This window comes from Suricata suricatta, chromosome 1 (genome assembly GCF_006229205.1).
Source record: "Suricata suricatta isolate VVHF042 chromosome 1, meerkat_22Aug2017_6uvM2_HiC, whole genome shotgun sequence".
In the NCBI taxonomy this organism is placed as follows: domain Eukaryota; kingdom Metazoa; phylum Chordata; class Mammalia; order Carnivora; family Herpestidae; genus Suricata; species Suricata suricatta.
In genome coordinates, this window is record NC_043700.1 from 87136507 (window position 1) to 87154393 (window position 17887).

Here is a 17887-nt window from a genome sequence, read left to right on the forward strand (position 1 = left end):
AGTTCTACATCTGTGATTTCTGTATTTTTCTATTTGCATATTATAATTTAATAAAAAGTTTAAAAATAAAAAGGAGCTGCTATGTATGGAACTTATTTTAAGCATGAATCAAATTAATTGTAAATGTAAATAATATTTGTGAGGAAATTGTGGAAATTTGAACAATAATTAAACAATCAATGATAGTAAAAACTTTTTTTTTAAGAGGAATAGGTTCTTGTGGTAATGTTAAAAATAAACTTTATCTTTAATAAACATATGCTGGCATATAAATGGTTAAGCAATTGGAATTCTGGATTTGCTTTAAAAATCTGAGGGAAAAGACAGTATGTTAGCATTTGGGTGAAATAACTTTGGCCGGGAACTGATAATTGTTTAGGCTGAAGAACATGAAGAGCTTAGTACTATTCTCTCTATTTTATATGCTTGAAATTATCCATCATTTAAAAAAAATGTTCACAACTAAAATTTAGTGGAACTCTATGGGTACTAAGTAATATTGTTTTCTATTACCATAACTCTTATTAAAAAGTTTGAGGTAACTCAAGAATCAGGAAACATCTACCAAAACATTCCTAGGTTTCATGATCTCTGGTGTAATCATCTGAGGAGTATTTCTCTGGCAAATAACCCTTAAAACCACACCATTAGTAACTAGTAGGGAGAAGAATTCTGGTATCAGGTTTATTAACAGTGAGGAAAAAGAGTACCATAGTTTTATCTTAATTTTACAGCTTGGTCTCCAGATTTTCTATACATTTTCTAAGAATAAAATGATAGCAACTGTCAAACTAGAATATTAACCTTCATATCTATGGACCTATTCCTAACACTGTTTTGATTAAACCTTCAAGTGAAATATTTTATTTTATCTACACCATCAGGTATATGCTATCAAGGCCACTTATTATGTATGTTTTATCTTCTGTTGCCATTGTTGGCTCCAAACTTTCTACCATGTGTTGTACTTTGAGACAATCCAGTGATAGGTTCAATGAGATATGATAGAGCCTCTTTACCATTGCTACTTCTTCATCCAGGGGGATTCAAAATTTAACTTAAGAAATATGCATTTGATTTGGACTTTATTTATGTGTTTCTCCTAGGCTTGGGTCTTTTTATTTTTCTTTTTTGAGGCACCTATTTGAAATTTTAACAAAAAATATTTACAACTATGCTTTTTATGGAATAATGCAGTCATTGGCCAACTTTCATCTGAAATATAGTTACTGGAATAAATATGAACCTTAGGAACTTGTGGGCAAACAAAGTCACTTTTCTAGTAAGTGTAAAATATACAATTAAATATCCAACACAGCTGACATTGGAATCTAGTCCAGGATTCTGGGTAATAGCAACATTAAAAGAGGAGAAAAGTCCTATTCATTACAATATTCTTAAAAACAGTAAAAATAAAGTTTTCCTCATAATACAGACACCTGCTTCCTCTACAGTGTCATGGTTAATTTTGTTACAATGTGCAAGGTGAACTGGTCCTCAGAAAGTACAACGAGCCTCTTAAAAAAAAAAGAAACAGACCAAAAATGTCACTTATCTGTTTCTCAAAAAGTGCCAAATCTTCATGTTTACCATTTTCTGATACTGAAGGAGCCACTAGTTAAATAATCATGCTGTGTTCTTTCTCTGGTGACACAGATATAATTTAAATTAAATTAAATTAAATTAAAAACATAATGCTTCTGTATGGAATGTATTTATGCACAAATGTATCTGTACAACAGAATCACAAATACAAAACACAGAAAAAGGATTTACAATTACTTGTTGAACTCAATGACTTAAAAGCTGTCATTGTTAGCCTTTGTTTTGTTTTGTTTTATTTTTTGTCATTGATTATTTAATAACACTTTACTATCCAGATTATAAAAGTTTTGTTGAAATGAGGTTCACATATACTCTTTTCGATCCTCACAGTTAAAAGAAATATATTTTCAAGAAAACAATATAATATATGCCTAGGTATAAGGTACAAATATAATGTCATACAATGTGTCTGTTAAAGATTCAGAAATAAAACTATGTATTTTGTTCTGTGAGAATCTCTAGTTTATAATTTGTTTTCATCCATGTTCTTTTGTATGTAATTTCATTTTGGATCCAGTATTTCCAAATCTTCTACACTGTCCCCTCCTAAACTGATGAGGTGATTAGGGACCACTAAGTCAGTAATTAGGAAGTCATATGAACCTCAATATAAAACTTCCAAGATTTTTATTATACTTTGGGAAACATTAAATTGACTACATTATGCTAAGTTTAGTCTTGATTTGATAGTATTATTTAATCTTAAACAATGAACCTCACAGTCTGAAACACTTTCCACGCTCTATTATCAAAATGACGCTATCTGATTCCTATTAAAAGGACTTCAGAAGACGCAGACTCACTCAAAAAAAGCCTGGCACATTGAGTATTGAATAATGTTTAATGATATTTATAAGCAATTGAATTTGTATATTCCAGACTTCTTTACAATATCTTTATGACTTAATGCATTTAAATTTTGACCCACATATCTTCAGTATGATGAGGCCGGAAAAAAAATCCCAGGTAGATAATCCTTTTCATTGAATAATTCTATTTATATTTTAATTGATAATCTTCCTTTGTTAGGCTCACATGATGGACAAATGCTTATGTGAATTTATTTCCAAAGTAAAAAATAAGAAAGAGGATGGAAATGATCTGTAATATAAAATGAGGTATATAAATAATATTAATATGCTAAATATCTGCTCAATAAAATGCAAAGTATGCACCAAATAAACTGCTTTAAAAAACCAACTGACACTCACGCATGGAGTATAAAATATTGCATAAAGATATAAATTACTTTCAGCAATTAAGTTTTCTATATACCCTTAAATATATATTTTATTGCACTATATAGCTGTAGATTCAAAAACAGAACCAATAACATGCAAATAAGTAATTCCTACAGGGGAATTATATAATAAAAACAAGTGACGCTACCAGAGGAACATTTGGATCTATTAGCTTTACAAAAAATAGAAAGATGAGACCTAAACCATGAGAGCTGTTAGTAAATAAAATATATCCATAGAAGAGAATCTCAAAGATCTGCTAAGAAAGAGAAGTTCTTAGAGTTCTGAGAGAGCTAACAGGTATGAAACAAATTTAACACCTTTTGAGGATATAAGTTGTTAGAATGAATCAAAAGGAGTTTAAAGTTTCAAAGCATGGAAAAACTCCATCATACATAACAAAGCACCTTGGTTAGGAGCATTTCAATATTTTGAATGAGTTCACAGTCCACTTCCCCTTATAAAAACCAGGAAGCACTAGCATGAGAAAAATACAACTAATTTAAAACATATTTTAAAAATTAGAAGAGAAGAAGGTTTGCCTGGAGATTAAAAAATAACTGCAGATGTGTGTGTAAATGAAAGTATAATGACAGCATTAAAGATTATTTGGATACTTTAAAAACATTCATTTAGCCATTCATTCATTTTTTCATCACATAATTATTTAGCATTTATAATATGCATAGCTGGGTAATGAGTCTCAATACACCAAGAGAGTATTGGATACTAACTAGTTCCAATGGACCCAAAGGCACACATTTTAAATGACATGTGATAAGTCACAGAGAAGCACTGATGTCTGAATAAGTAAAAACAAATTGCCTACGGAAATTGCCAGATGTATAGAAGTAAAATGAACTGTTCACCTCAGAAGATTTTTATAGCTTTCCCTGTAAATCATATTAATTGAGGTAGACCATTACTCAACAACTAAAGAAGAAATAAGATAATGTTATAATATCTCATTTATCTGGAGTTACAGGAAAGTTGCAGGCAGCTGATGCAGCAGCTAACTGGAGTAATGACACAAATTGTGAACACATTATCATTTTTTCAAAGACGTAAAATATTCTAAAATTCAGTAAACATTAAATCTAAAAGTAGATATGCAAAGAATATGAACTGGGATTTTCCTTTCCTCTGGCCCTGAGTTATCATTTGTTTCCTGCTCACAGAGTTGAAGTGAGTAAATTATGTTGATTATGAGAGATCAATTATTAGTTCCTAAACAAAGGAATTTAATGAAAAATAGAAGGACTGGTGTGATTCAAAGACTATAGATTTGTCACAAAGAGATAAACTAAAATAGTGAGAAAGTTACAGTATCACAAATCTAGAGCTATTCTTATAGAGAAGAGCAAGAGGAGCAGAAGTCTCAGAAATAAAGTATTATTAAAAAGTGACCCAACTTGGAGACAAAAGATACAGAAATAAACACATGTAATCGGGAAAAAAAAATCCTGAAAAAAGGATGTGGATACATTTGGTGATGTATGGAGCTAGGAGACAGGAATGTTAAAAAAGGCCACATAGAAGAATGCTAACTTGTGGACTTTAATATTTGGTAAAGTGATGCTATGTTTATGACATTACAGAAATACACAAATCCCAGAGAAAACGCTATTTTAGGATATGTAAATATGAGGGTGATGTGTGCCAATAAGAGAAGTTGTTTATTTTGAATCCTATGTACACTCTTAACCACACTATTGAGTTCAACAGATTAAGAAAACTCAGAGAAGGCAGATTGAGATAATGAAGGGATTGAAAGAGATGTGACTAAACAAAACATGCTCTACAATTTTAATCAACTGAAAACTTGAAGTGCACCATAGAAATAACATAGATGCCCAAAAGAATTTTCTCAAAATGAGGTTTACTGCAAAGAAGTCTACGTAGTGTCAGCAATTTTCCAAATGGAATGTTTCAAAAGTTCTGACATCTTTTCTTGTTTTAAGAGTAGGCTGAATTGAAGTTTGAAGGAGACTCAAAAAGTAGGCAAAATTAAAATTAGGTCAAGAGACAGCTCATAATTTTTTAGCATGCATTAGAGTAATCTAAATGTTATGTAATATGAAGGCAGGACAGACCACATACTTAAGTAAATGGTTCTCTACAGTTCTAGGAGTCTAGAATATTTCATGGATATCATATTTAAAAAATTATTGTCAATGTATTTTTCATTTCATCCTATATAATTTATTATTGTATGACCCTTCAAATAAAGGAAAAAAGAATTTCACAAATATATTTTAGATGAAATTTCATTGGTCATTATCTTTTGACTGTTATCAATTCTTAGACACTGATGATTATGTTTTTCAACAAAAAATCAACAAGTTTCCAAATAACGAATCCTGAAATCCTGAAATCCTTTGTATCATTTAGGTTGATTTGAACCAAAAAAGATACACTCATCTATTGACAAAAATCAATCGTATGTGATGATGTTCAAAATGTGAAGCCGAAATCATAAGGAAGAATGATTGGAAAAATAACATAATTGTTTTAACTCTTGGGTTTTTTCTAAATTATCTTGATAATATAACTTTTATCAACTATATTCTGGAACTTAAATTATTTTTATGCTCCTCATTTGCTGAGACCATCCAAATTGTGTCATCTGTTATTTTATATAAGGTATCTATAATACTAAAAAATTTCTTGAATTCTTCACAATAACATGTGATGTTATTTTAAAACTCCAGATAATATGTTTTGTGTTTCATTTTAATAAGTGTTGGAAACAATGATTAATTTTTACTAAAAGATAAGATGATACTTTAATATTTTTTATTATTCCAAAATAAAAAGGTAAAGCCAAGCTAAAATTCATTAACATTTTAAGATAAATCTAAAAACTGGGGTTTGAATATGAACATATTCTACATGTTTACATTTATTTCTTCAATCGTTCAGAGTATTCCTTTAGCTTTTATGAGGGTATTAAAAAAACTACAACATCGTAACAAAAATAAGAGCAAACATGCTCGTAAAGTGCTCATGACTAATGAATATTAATAGATATTTTCAAAATCACTGCTGATTTTAAAATGAACATCCACTTCATTAAATGCATCACATATATTCTTCATGGATCTTTTCTTACACATTAAAAAAAAGAAAAGAAAATATACTTGTATGTGAACATTTCTTTAAAAAAACACACAGAAACCACTTTTTTACCATGTGCATACATGTACTTTTACGTAAACATTGGTTTCTTGCAGTTTCCAATTTTAAATTTTGCAATCAGAAGTTTAAAAATGGGAAGTCATTGTACAGACAATGACCTCCATTCTTTCATCATTTTATAAATAATAGCGGTAGCTTCGTTAGGCTTTACTTTAAGAGCTCTACAAAAATCACTAAATATACAGCTGCTTTTATTCACATCAAATGTATATTATGTTTACTAAGGAACTAAATGCATGTTTAGCAAAATAAAACCTACCTTAATAATTATTTAAACATTCTGGTCAAAAATAAGTAATAGGTGTCAACATTTTAACTTAGCTATATAAGGGACAGGCTTTCAGTTTAGAAGATGAGAGTACTTCCATTGCTGATGGAAATAATACAAGTATGAACAACTACCACCATATGAATTTGGAGGGCAAAACAGTTAGGCATGGTTTTACTATATAGTTTATACTACTAAACTAACTATAAAATTGACTATGTCTGTTAAAATCAGGCCTATGATGTAATTTTAAGATGACATTAAAAGTTGACATTCTACAAATAGCTAAGGAGAGTAGTAAGTAAAAATAACAAAATACTTATATTTTTGCTTAGTTTTTTACCTAGGTCACACTTCATCCCAAACTCTAAATTTTGAGTGGTATGAGCTGGCTAAAATGAAAAAAAAAATAGTTTTTAAAACTAATTTATTCTACTGTATCTGAGTGATATGGAAAAAATCTTAATTTTCCTAATTAAATAATATATGCATTCTTTGATTTCTAGCAACACACATAACTATTCTAGATTATTTTAAATCATAATGTGTGTAGATGTGTGAGCTAAACTTTAAGACTCTAGTATCCAAAGTTCATTAGCTATGATGTTAAACATTTCAATATTTTCCTTAAGTATATGGGGTCCTTCTTGTATTTTATAACTTGAAAAATATTAAGCAAAATAAATATCAATAGTTTATAGAGAGGAGCAATTATTTGGTTCTGAAATAATAAAATACTATATCACACGTGGGTTGATTTCCAAGAAATCTGAAAAGATGAATTGAATCCTTCATAGAACAGTTTAATCATTGTCACCATCACAATGTATGTTTCCAATGGCAGATCCGTTCCTTTGTCAATGTCTAGAGTAGTCTTGTACTCAGTGTATTCAATTCATGCCTTTCATATTTACATTCATGAGTTAAAATACCTGTTCTTCTAGTTTTTGTCTTTCCTTTAAGTACTTTTCTATTTCCCTCTCATCCCTTAAGTCATGAAAGAAATGATACATCTGCAAACTGTTTAATTTTTGTTTCTAGCTTATGATTCCATTATTTTTTTGTACTAGAAGAAGAAAGTAAGAAAACATCATGTATCTTAGATTTGCTGTACAAGATAAAAGTCATCTTTTTAAAAACTCATCTTTTGATTGACTTTTTATGAGTTTCATCCTTATCAAATATTAGTTTCTGTGGTTTGACCAAACAATTGAATTGCCAGTGGTATTTACCCGTTGACTAAAAGAAAAAGATTCCTATGTTGCAGAGAACAATAGGATAATTTCATTACCAAGATCCTCAAAGGAAATATACTACAGAATCTCTAAGCATTTTTATTTCATAGTGGTTGTATAAAATAATCCACTTAGAGAATATGGTCCCAATATTGGAAGAGTGGAGTACAATTTTCAGTCTCCATTGTTAGGAGAATGTATAATTTTATGTAAATGAAAAATATTGCTTTATTTACATGTTTCCATCACATTGTTCCTCTTAGTCTGATCAGACTTTACTCCATATGAACTCATTACTAAATCTTGTTGAATGGACAAAGTGATAGCTGCACCAACTCCCTAATTTAGCCTCAAATGTTTAATGTCACTGTGGAAAAAGGATGATTATGCGATAATGCTGGCATCAATAAATAAATGAGATCTCTCAGTGACTCAAGTGTCAAGAGATGTTTTTCCATCTTAATTAAGCTCTTCAAAACACATGGATATCAAGTAAGCAAGAGAGCAATATTCAAAGGAAGTATGAAACGCTTTTGAAAAATGTTTTCAACATCAAAAGTTATGTTTGATTGTTGTCAACAACCATGTCCTAACACAGGAACCTGTCCTCCTGTTCAGCATATTCATTTTTCCCTAGTAAAGTACTGCCTGCATCCAAGAGTCCCTTTTATCTTTGTTTCTGAAAAACAACCTGAGCTCTATTTTCAAATAAGAAGGATGGCATGGTGAACTTTATTCCCTCAAAGGGAATACTTTGATAAAGCCTTTTATGTAATACTTACTCAAATATGGTGGTTTGTAAGGCGCTCGTGTATTAGACAGAAGTCCATCCAGCTCCTTCCTCTCCAGGGTGCTGTGCAGGGCCTTCTCTTTGCCAAAGGTGGAGAAAGACCTCTCGGCCCCCGGCTGGGCTTCTGGAGTCTCAAACACCTCGGTGTCGGGAACAGAGTCCATGCCAGGAACATGCAGATTGCTGCGATAATCCGCAGCCTGGCGTCCATCCGCGGGGACAAAAGAAGGCATCCAGCACCGATCTGAGTGGCCCAGCGCTTTACATTCCTCAGTACAGTTGGAGAAGAGATCCATACCTGTAAACAAAAGAGACACTACAGATTCAGGTTTTACTAACGTGGAAGGTTACATGTAGAATAAAGAGTGCTGGGTGAATATTTTTTACCAAATTGTTCTTGCTTTAACCTCCTAGGAACCAAAATTATCTTTGTACTATTGTGCAAAGGGTTAGACTCTTCTAGCAAAGAGGACCCTGAGGAAGATGTTTCAAGAATTCTGAGAGTTCCGAAAAAACTGGGGGAAAAAAACAAACTAAGGAATGGTGAGTAGAGAAAGACCGAATATTTTTTAAAAATCTCTGGTGAAATTTATAATAGAAAGGAATGCAAATATAAAGCTTTTATAATCCATAATCTCTAATGATAAGGCACCAACATGTTTTTTCCTTAGAGAAAAAAACGTTGGAAATACGTAAAGTACAACTGCTGATAACTGATGATATTTAGATTAAGGAATCTAGACATTAAAGAGAAAGTGAAATTCAAGAGAAATACAGCACACATATTGATAAACATAAATAACAAGAATGAAACATTTTGTGAGCCATGCTAAGAGCATGCTATCTTAGGTTCTCAAAATATGACCCTAAAAGGTATAGCTCAATGACATTCTGGTAGCCCATATTACTATTTATTATTTGCCATTACAGACAAACCCAGAACAAATGACTATAATTAGTGAAACCAAGGTAATCGAGTGTAATGTGAGTCAGCTGCAGATACTATTGACAAATATCTTATTATTTGTTCCATATTGGAAACACTTGTCCTAGTGAACACAGACCTGTTTCCTGACTAACCCTAGAATACGCAGATTTCAAATGACATCTTCAAGTTTCATTGTCTCTCACAGATTGACGAGACTATTAAACACTGATTATGACTCAAGAAAGCTCAGTTTCTTAAGCAAAGCATAACAATTTTGAGCATTACAGAATACCATTTGACATTCATTTTGGTAACTACCTCTACTCAGAAAACCAATACATAAACCATAATCACATTTTAATATTTTTCTAAACATACTAACACATTTGGTGTGCATGTTTTTAAACAGAATCAATTTAGAATAACTCAGGTATGATTATTCTGCAGAAGCTCTCAATGGATAAGCAGTCTGGAAAAACGAGGAATTTCTTTTTTAATCAACAGAGTAATATTTATTTAATGAACCCATCTGATTGTTTCTTCTTATAAATATCATGAGTGATTTTGAACTCTTGTGTTTTAGTTTTTAAATTCCTAATGGTCTTTTGTCACAAACTAGTTTACGTGTTTGTGTGTGTATATTTTAACATCTGTATGTATAAAGTATAGAAAATAATTCTTTCATAGTATTAATCTTCTAGATTATCCACAAGTATTTTGAAGATAAGAACAGTTAATTATGTAAATTATGTTTAAAGAGAAAATGAATCTTCTTATCATATATTAATCTCACTTTATGACTTTTTTATTTTAAATTAAACTATGTATAATGCTGAGTCTGGCTTCGATTAAAGTGTTCCATTGATAATTGTCATGCATAAGCCTCAAAATAAATTACTGATCAGTGAACTGTTGAGGAACTTAAACGTGAGTTGAAACCAGGATAAGGAACCAGGTTAAGAAAGCATGTAAAATATGTCAGTGTTTTTTTGACACCAGAGTAGCTGAGTTTTTTTTTTTTTCTATTTCTTCAAAGATATGTAGAAAGAAAAAGAGAAGAAGAAATATGTCCCTGTTACACACTGACATCCTAGGTGGGTGAAAGCTATAGAACCAAAGCAATTTATATTTTAAATGCTGTACTAGAAGTGATCCCTATTTGCAATATGATGGAGAAAAGAATATTTTTGATAGTTGGAATTACTGTTCAAAGTAAAATTATTATGAGCAATTATTTATTTTAAAATTAAATTCAAATCATATTAAATTTAAAGTTGGAGGCATTAATTCAAGTATTAAGATAAAACTACATTATTAAACTCTAATAAAGATGTGTACTAATGCAAAATTTATAATTAATACAGTTATTTTTCTCACAGGACTGATGTTTACCATTTTAAATATCCAACATGAGACCGTTAACAATCTTCTACATCTTTTTGAGCAGCTTTACTCTCAAGTGCTCTCCTAATTTTAAAAATGATCATCTCTCTTGTAGAAAAATTTTAATAAGCTAGCCACTCAACATTATTAAGATGTTGTGTATGTTAGAAGGTACTTTTAGTAGAACTTGTTTAATTAAATAGTTTATACTCAGTTGTGTCCATTTTCTTTTCTTGAAGTGTCTGGTTTTCTGGTTTTCGGCTTCTTTAATTATCAGAGGTCAGTTAAAATTCTTAGATGATGTAATCAAGTTCTTATGAGTTAAGAGCCTGTACAAAAATTGAATCATGTGCATAATAAGAAAAAGAAGAAATAGGATCAAGTTTTATGTTGGAAGAACAATTTTACTTGACAAACACTTGTAAATAATGTTTATACTAAATCTATGAACTAGCCTTTTTAAAGTGTGATTCCCATAGTAATACCACACAGCTTTATATAACCAGAATGAAAGATAAAGTCTTACAAATTTTGCAAACGTACTTCACTAGTTTTACTGATAAAACAAGTGTGCCAATTTTTCATGAGGAAAATATTGGACACAGAAACAAAAATTAAAAAAAATTACATCAATACTACATCAATACACTTAAAAATCATTTGTCTTTTAGATATATAATTAGAGAACCAAATAAATATACTTGTTACCATTCCTCACTTCAGAGAGTCATTGAAAGACTACATTTTTTTAACCTCTTTATCACCAGTCCCATTAAATATACTATTTAATGGCCAAATATGCAGAAGTTTTATTGTGATAAATGACTACATGATATACAGGAATTCCAGGTCTTCCAGGACAGGTGACAAATTAAAATGCATGTCTTTCACGTTGTTCTTGAAATTTTTTAATAGCTCAAATTGAATCCCAAGAGAAAATAAATTTGATGTGATTTTTATATTATCTTAGTCAAATATCCCTACTATAGAATCTGTGAGATTTATATAGCAGAAAAATACAGGCCAAACCTCAGTTTTGAAGTTTTGGTAATTTCTAAGATATATATATTATTTATTTTTCCCACTTCTCAGAAATAATCTGTTCTACAAGGCATGACAGCTGATGTGATAGACTGCCTGTTATGCAAAGATATATTTAGACAAATTTTAAAATACATATTTTCTAACTGGCAAGTAACTTGTTCTTTGTAGTCAGTGGCGGTGATATTACCATTGAGAACACATCATGATTTCAAAAATATTATAATTGTATTCAGTTTGTGCTGTTTTCTGATGAATGTGATAATATAAAGTTATGTGCACATTTCTTTCTCATGCACCAAGGCTTCATAAAAATGCTTAATTTTTCATAACATGATAAATTAATTTAAAAGAAAATTAATACTTAATTTTTTGAGGAAATTTCCAGTCCTCCTTTAACCACTTAACAACAACAACAGAAAATGGAGAGATAGTTATAACCACAAAAACTGCTGTAAGTTTTCGGAAAAGATAGCTTGGAGGCAGATATTAATCAACATGATTCACTCATGAAAAAATCAAAACATGTACTTCAAAATTTCTCCCGACTTATGAATCTTCGAAAGTGTTGATATTTTTCTCCATTTTCTTAATTTTTGTCACATATTTTTTGCCAATTATAAAGCTCCCTATAGCATCAAGTTGTAGTTCAGATTGTCACTATGAACATGAAAAAGCTTTTGCAAACAATCATGTAAATTCACTTTATTTACAAATCCAGAGGCTAATCAGCCAGTATCTAAATTCTGAGTGGAGTTCGGAAAGGGAAATTCGTATTGATAATGAATCAAAAATTGTCTTGCTGGTGTGCTAAGAATGGTGGCACAGCGGACTACATGTCATGATACACTTTACCAGATTGGAAACACTGGCAATTCAAATCACTCTGTTTTTTAACATGTAGACAGGTTTTGACCACATATCATGTATTGATCTCAAAAATTAGTTAAAAAATGAACACATCTAATCTAAGTTTCCTTGTAACTGAAGGTCAAATGTACAAGAAAGAGCGATCTGACAATTTTCAGGTCAACTGTAACAAGTAACACTAACAAAATCACTTAAGACTATCCTCTTCAATGTGCATTTTTAAGAAGGCACAAGTATTGAAAATGAATTGATGATTGTAGTATGCACATCACAAATATTTAATAAGCGAGGCAAAAAATTCTTATAACTAAATATATCTCCTTAGGTGTACCTGCAATAATGTTAAAATGTTAAAGCGTATACAACTAAAATTTTTGTATTGGTTTTCCAAATTAGAAAAAAGTATCTTTTAACCTCATGATATACTAAACAAAATTGAAACCATATTTCTTTTAAGTACAGTTTGACGTATCTGTGGCTATTTAAGCCGTGATTAATCAGATTTTGTTCTTGTGATGGTTTATGCATACATTTACCACATCTCCCTGGACTTCTGCCCTATCTAACCAATACATCAATAGCACACTGAAAAAAAACGGAAAGCACCTTGACAAGGCTATAGAAAGAAAATGCCACAGCGCAGTGGTCAAACCGAAGAATTTCACACATGGAGCCAGGTGCAGTAGAAAACTGAAAAAGCTTATGTGATTCTCTGTGCAGCTGCCTCCGTGTTTAAAGCCCTTCTATGAACAAGATTGGTGACTCCAAATGGCTTAGAAAGGAGAAAAGCAAAGGGGGAGGGTGGAGAAAGAACAAAAAAGAAAACTATTCATAGTAGAATAAATAGAAGGCATATTGAAATAAATAAATACAAAGTAATGCTAACATAGAAAAAGAAATCGGGGATAAATAAAAAGTTGGGAAGTTTAAACAGGTGAAGCACTGAGCTAGTGTACGTCATGTAAGGTGGAACAAGGTACAAACTGAAGAAGAGAATTCAGGGTCTGTATCTTTCTAGTGTTATTTTTCCATGGCAGTCTGTTGTTCTTCCCCTAAAAATTAGCTCAGTGAGATTTGCTGATACATATGAATTTTGTTTTTTATATCCTAAACCTGGAAATAGATGTGCCATGAATAATATTTCTTAAACATTACACAATTGGAAGATCATTAATACCTGGCTTTGTATGACAATAAAACATTTGTACTCATTTACCTGAAATGGGCTTAACTTTTAGGAAATATTATAGCCACTTGATGTGAAGTTTATAGGACACAACATCAGTAGGGACTGGAAAAAAGTCATTAAGCAAATGGATTTCAATTCTCTGCATTTAGGGCTTCATACTTAATAAAAAAACACTTCAAAATCATTCTCACCATAAAATTAGACATATTAAATCTGATTGCAATTCAGCACACAAAGGTGAGACTACTTCTTAATACAAGTGTGTCATTACAATTCTAAAAGAGCAATTATTGCACTCAGTATGTTGTGGCTGCCCTGTAAAACTGCCAAGGAAATACAAAAGTAAACTTAATTCAGTAACACATTTCGTGTTTAAGATTGTAAAGACAGAGACAAAATTTTGCCACTGATAAAGAAAAATACAAACTGCCTGGCTTTTTGGAAATTTTTTCCAGCACACAATTTAGCATTTTCCTTCTCCTTGTAATGCTTTGACATCTCAAATAATTTGAAAGAAACATTACCAAAATGGCAACACTGAGTGCCTGTGAAACAAAATAGCTACTGGGAAGACGCATTGATAAGAATATATTCCCATCCATCTTCCAAATTTAGCACTTTTTGCAGATGTTTATCCGTTTCTCTTTCTTTGGTTAGGTTATTATGGCTCATTATGTCTGAGGGACTAAACTAATTGAAATGTTCATTAAGATTGGAGTGCTACAGAAAACAACAAAGCAGGGAGGGGCGAAGTGGGAAAAGAATAAAATGCACCCAAGGAAACATGCACCAGATACTGTCTTAATATTAAACATTTTGTTTTAAAAGTTTAAAAAAGACTAACTTAAATTAGAAACTGTGAAAAAAGAATAGGAATGAGCAATTCTAAATGTACAGCTTTTTGAAGATAACAATAAATCATATGCCACATATAGGCCAAAAATGAAAGGGACTTTGTGCTCAAATATAAACTTCTGGCATGATCTGGTTTGTTGTCAGGTTCCCAGACACTAAATAGATGCTCTGTTCACTTAGCGTGAAGGCCCGCAAGGGGCAGGGACCTCCGGGGATTCTTGGCAGTTCTCAAGTCTCATTAGGTCTGCATATTAATGACTTGCAGCAATATAAAGAGACCCTTGAGCAGCCTTTTTCCCCCCCTCCTCCTGCCTGTGTTTCCCAAGGCTAAGTCAGCCTCAGACACAGCGCACAGGAGCCAAGTGAGAGGCTTGCAGGAACCACGGCTGCCAGGCGACCGTGGGGCGTAGGCTGCCCTTTGACACACTGCCTCAGCACAGTTTAGAGGTCCACCGAGTGTGTTAAGGAATGTGTGCTCTCGAGGACCGATGTTACCTTGAGAGTGAGGACTCTATCACTCTAGGGTTATATCGTGAACCAAAATGAAGCTCCAAAGCAAGTGAACAGAGTTGACTCCAGAGATGGCCCCATGATGGACATTTTTATAAGTCACCAAAGTTAATTAATTTGTCTTTCCATTTGTTTTAGTATGTCAGAAAAACACAAAAAAACAACAAGCGCCCTTCTTAGTTGAGATGCCAGTGAAGTGGAAAGAAATCCAACCATTATGAAATCATTTTCTTCATTTTAAAGTACATATCTTATTTTTAAACTGTTTTCTTTAAGTATTAGTAAGCAAAGCTATCAGCATCCTATAAAACTTAACGGTCAAATTTATATAGAGAAAAGTAAAGTAAATAAACAATTTAAAACATCTGTATCACACTGCAACCCCATCAGTGACTACCATTAAGCTCATATACAAATACACACAGGGTTCAACTTTTGACAGGTCCTGGATCCTATTGAAAATATGAGGAAATCTAGGATGCTCAATAAAATACACATGCTCCAATGTTTCATAATGTCCTGAAACCTAAGAACCCAGCATTGGAAATCCTGCTTTTAGTCTATTCATGACTTTTAATCGCCATTCCTTCTACCATTCAATACTCAGTGGCTTACAAACTGCACTGCTCTCAAAAGGAAGAAATCTGGATCCTAGTTCCCAATCACCCAATTATTCTCCTGTGACTTTGTGCAGTTCAATCCATTTCATTCATCTTCAGTTACCTCATCCATAAACAAGTCTAATAATACCGTAAATTGACTAAAGACTGAGGACTGGACCAGGTGAGAAATCTATAGCTCTTTGTATGCAGTATAATTGCACTAAGAACATGACATAAGGAGGAAATAGCTCATATGCTAACATATTTCACAATAAATCTCTAGCTTTACCTCTTTAAAGGAATATTACAATTTTATAATCATCTTTTAATATAGACTTGTCTTTTAATAAGACGACGCCATTTTTCTGTGGATTTACCAAAATTAAACCTACAGAAAATTTTGTAGGACATCATTTTTTCTGGATTTACTTAAAACAACAACAGCAACACCAACACCAATACCACCATCGAAAAAAACCCCAAGAAGTCAGTATTGGGATTTGAACACACTTACCAGCTGACTGGCCGCGGTTGGTGGCATCGTGATCACTATCCCCTTGCTCACTGTCACCATGACCACTGTCCTTAGAGCTTACTATGTCGGCTTCCTGGAATGCAGAACTAGAAGTACAAAAATGTGAATATTAGAATAAAAAAGGTGAAGAAACACAGAAAACATTCTTCTGCCACCACATGGTCAACAATGGAGCTGCAGATTCATAGACCTCGCAGTTGGCTTTATTTCTGCATAAAGCGAATTTTCATCACCTTAAGCCAAGCTCTTTAAAACTGAGCAATGCAGGTGGTTTGAGCCCTTAAGGCATGTCCAGTTTAGTCATTATTCTATGATTAGAGTTATGTATATGTTTATATGATTTTCATAAAACAGAGTATGTATGCACACTTGGAACAGTTAGGGAGACTATCAGAAACAGTGTAGGAGTGTAAATTGATAAGATATTCAAATATATTCAGTAAGTTATATATAGATGAAATATACCCATATTTTAATGTGTGGTCTAGGAACCCTAACATAATCGGTATGAATGTTCTGCCTTAGCTGGAAATGCTTTATATATTTTATATTCTAATATTGAATAATACACCTAATTCCTGATTTTAGTAGGTAGTAAATGGTCCACACACTAATGTACAGAAAAAAAGAGTCCATACCTGTTAACTCGGCGAGGTCTGTCAACTAGATAGCTGAGCTCTGCTCGCTGGTGTTTAGTCTAGAAAAAAAATAAATAAATCAAGAGCATTTGAATGCTAAGGGTTTAACTAATAGTCTTTTTCTGAGGTTAGGAATTGAGTCTCGTTTATGTAATTGTGTACATTTTTATGAATTTGCAAGCTATTCTAAGACTGCACCCTAGTGATTGCTGGTAAGGGTGGGGTGGGGGAGATATGCACAGACACTTCAATCCAGACTTTCAGTAAAGGTTAAAAAAATTCCAAAAATAAAAAGCCAATTTTAAACGTGTGTATGTGTGTGTTTAAGGAGAGAATGCAAATGGGCTCATAAACTTTTGTCTTTAGTACAGTCAACCTAGGTAAAGTCTAGTCTTTCTTTCAGTGGCCTAAAAAAGTGTTTAGGTGCATACTGGTTGACACAAGAAAAACAAGCACGCTCAATAAGCAAAAAGTTTGGATATTTTATGGAATTATTTTGTTGTTTATTTTCAAAATGTGCTTAAGATACAAATGAGCTGTACAAATATTCATGAAAGTCAATTAATAATATCTAAGACTCAAATAAAATACCTGCCAAGAAAGGAATTCATAATGCCCCCCTCCATTATTTTTCCCCCTCCAAAACGCCTTCTGCATTCTTCTCCCCACCTCCTCCATCCACACACCTTTTCCGGTGCAAACTTTCTTGTACATAAATCAACTCTGTTCTTCCCCTCCCTCCCTCCTTACAACTTTGCCACTTCTCCATCTTTTAAGAAGAAATCGTAATTGACAAGCCAAATTCTTCGAAGAAGAAAGCCAACAGCAGAGATTTATCAAGAACAGTGGCCAGAGGTGATTATTAGTTAAAAAGATATATTTAAGGTAACAATTGTTTAAGCCTTTCTTTAGTTTACGCTTACAGGGGTCTGTGCCAAAACAACTTCATTCAAATTCACACTGTGTGGGCGTTGGGCTTCAAGAGCGTCTGTAAATGCT

At 32.2% G+C, this 17887-nt stretch overlaps 1 protein-coding gene across 3 annotated transcripts in view; it reads right to left on the reverse strand.

Annotated features, from left to right (window-relative positions):
- The window catches only part of PCDH10 (protocadherin 10), a 58460-nt gene that overhangs the window by 36456 nt on the left and 4117 nt on the right, over positions 1-17887 (reverse strand). For 2 of the 3 annotated variants that reach the window (XM_029940904.1, XM_029940909.1), the window contains exons 2-4: positions 16889-16947; positions 16230-16336; positions 8330-8635 (exon numbers count right to left, since the gene is read on the reverse strand). In XM_029940904.1, the coding sequence (XP_029796764.1) occupies positions 8330-8635; positions 16230-16336; positions 16889-16947 (472 nt within the window). Of the gene's footprint in view, positions 1-2427; positions 2707-8329; positions 8636-16229; positions 16337-16888; positions 16948-17887 lie in introns of those variants that run through there. The other variant, XM_029940905.1, reaches the window with a different exon arrangement.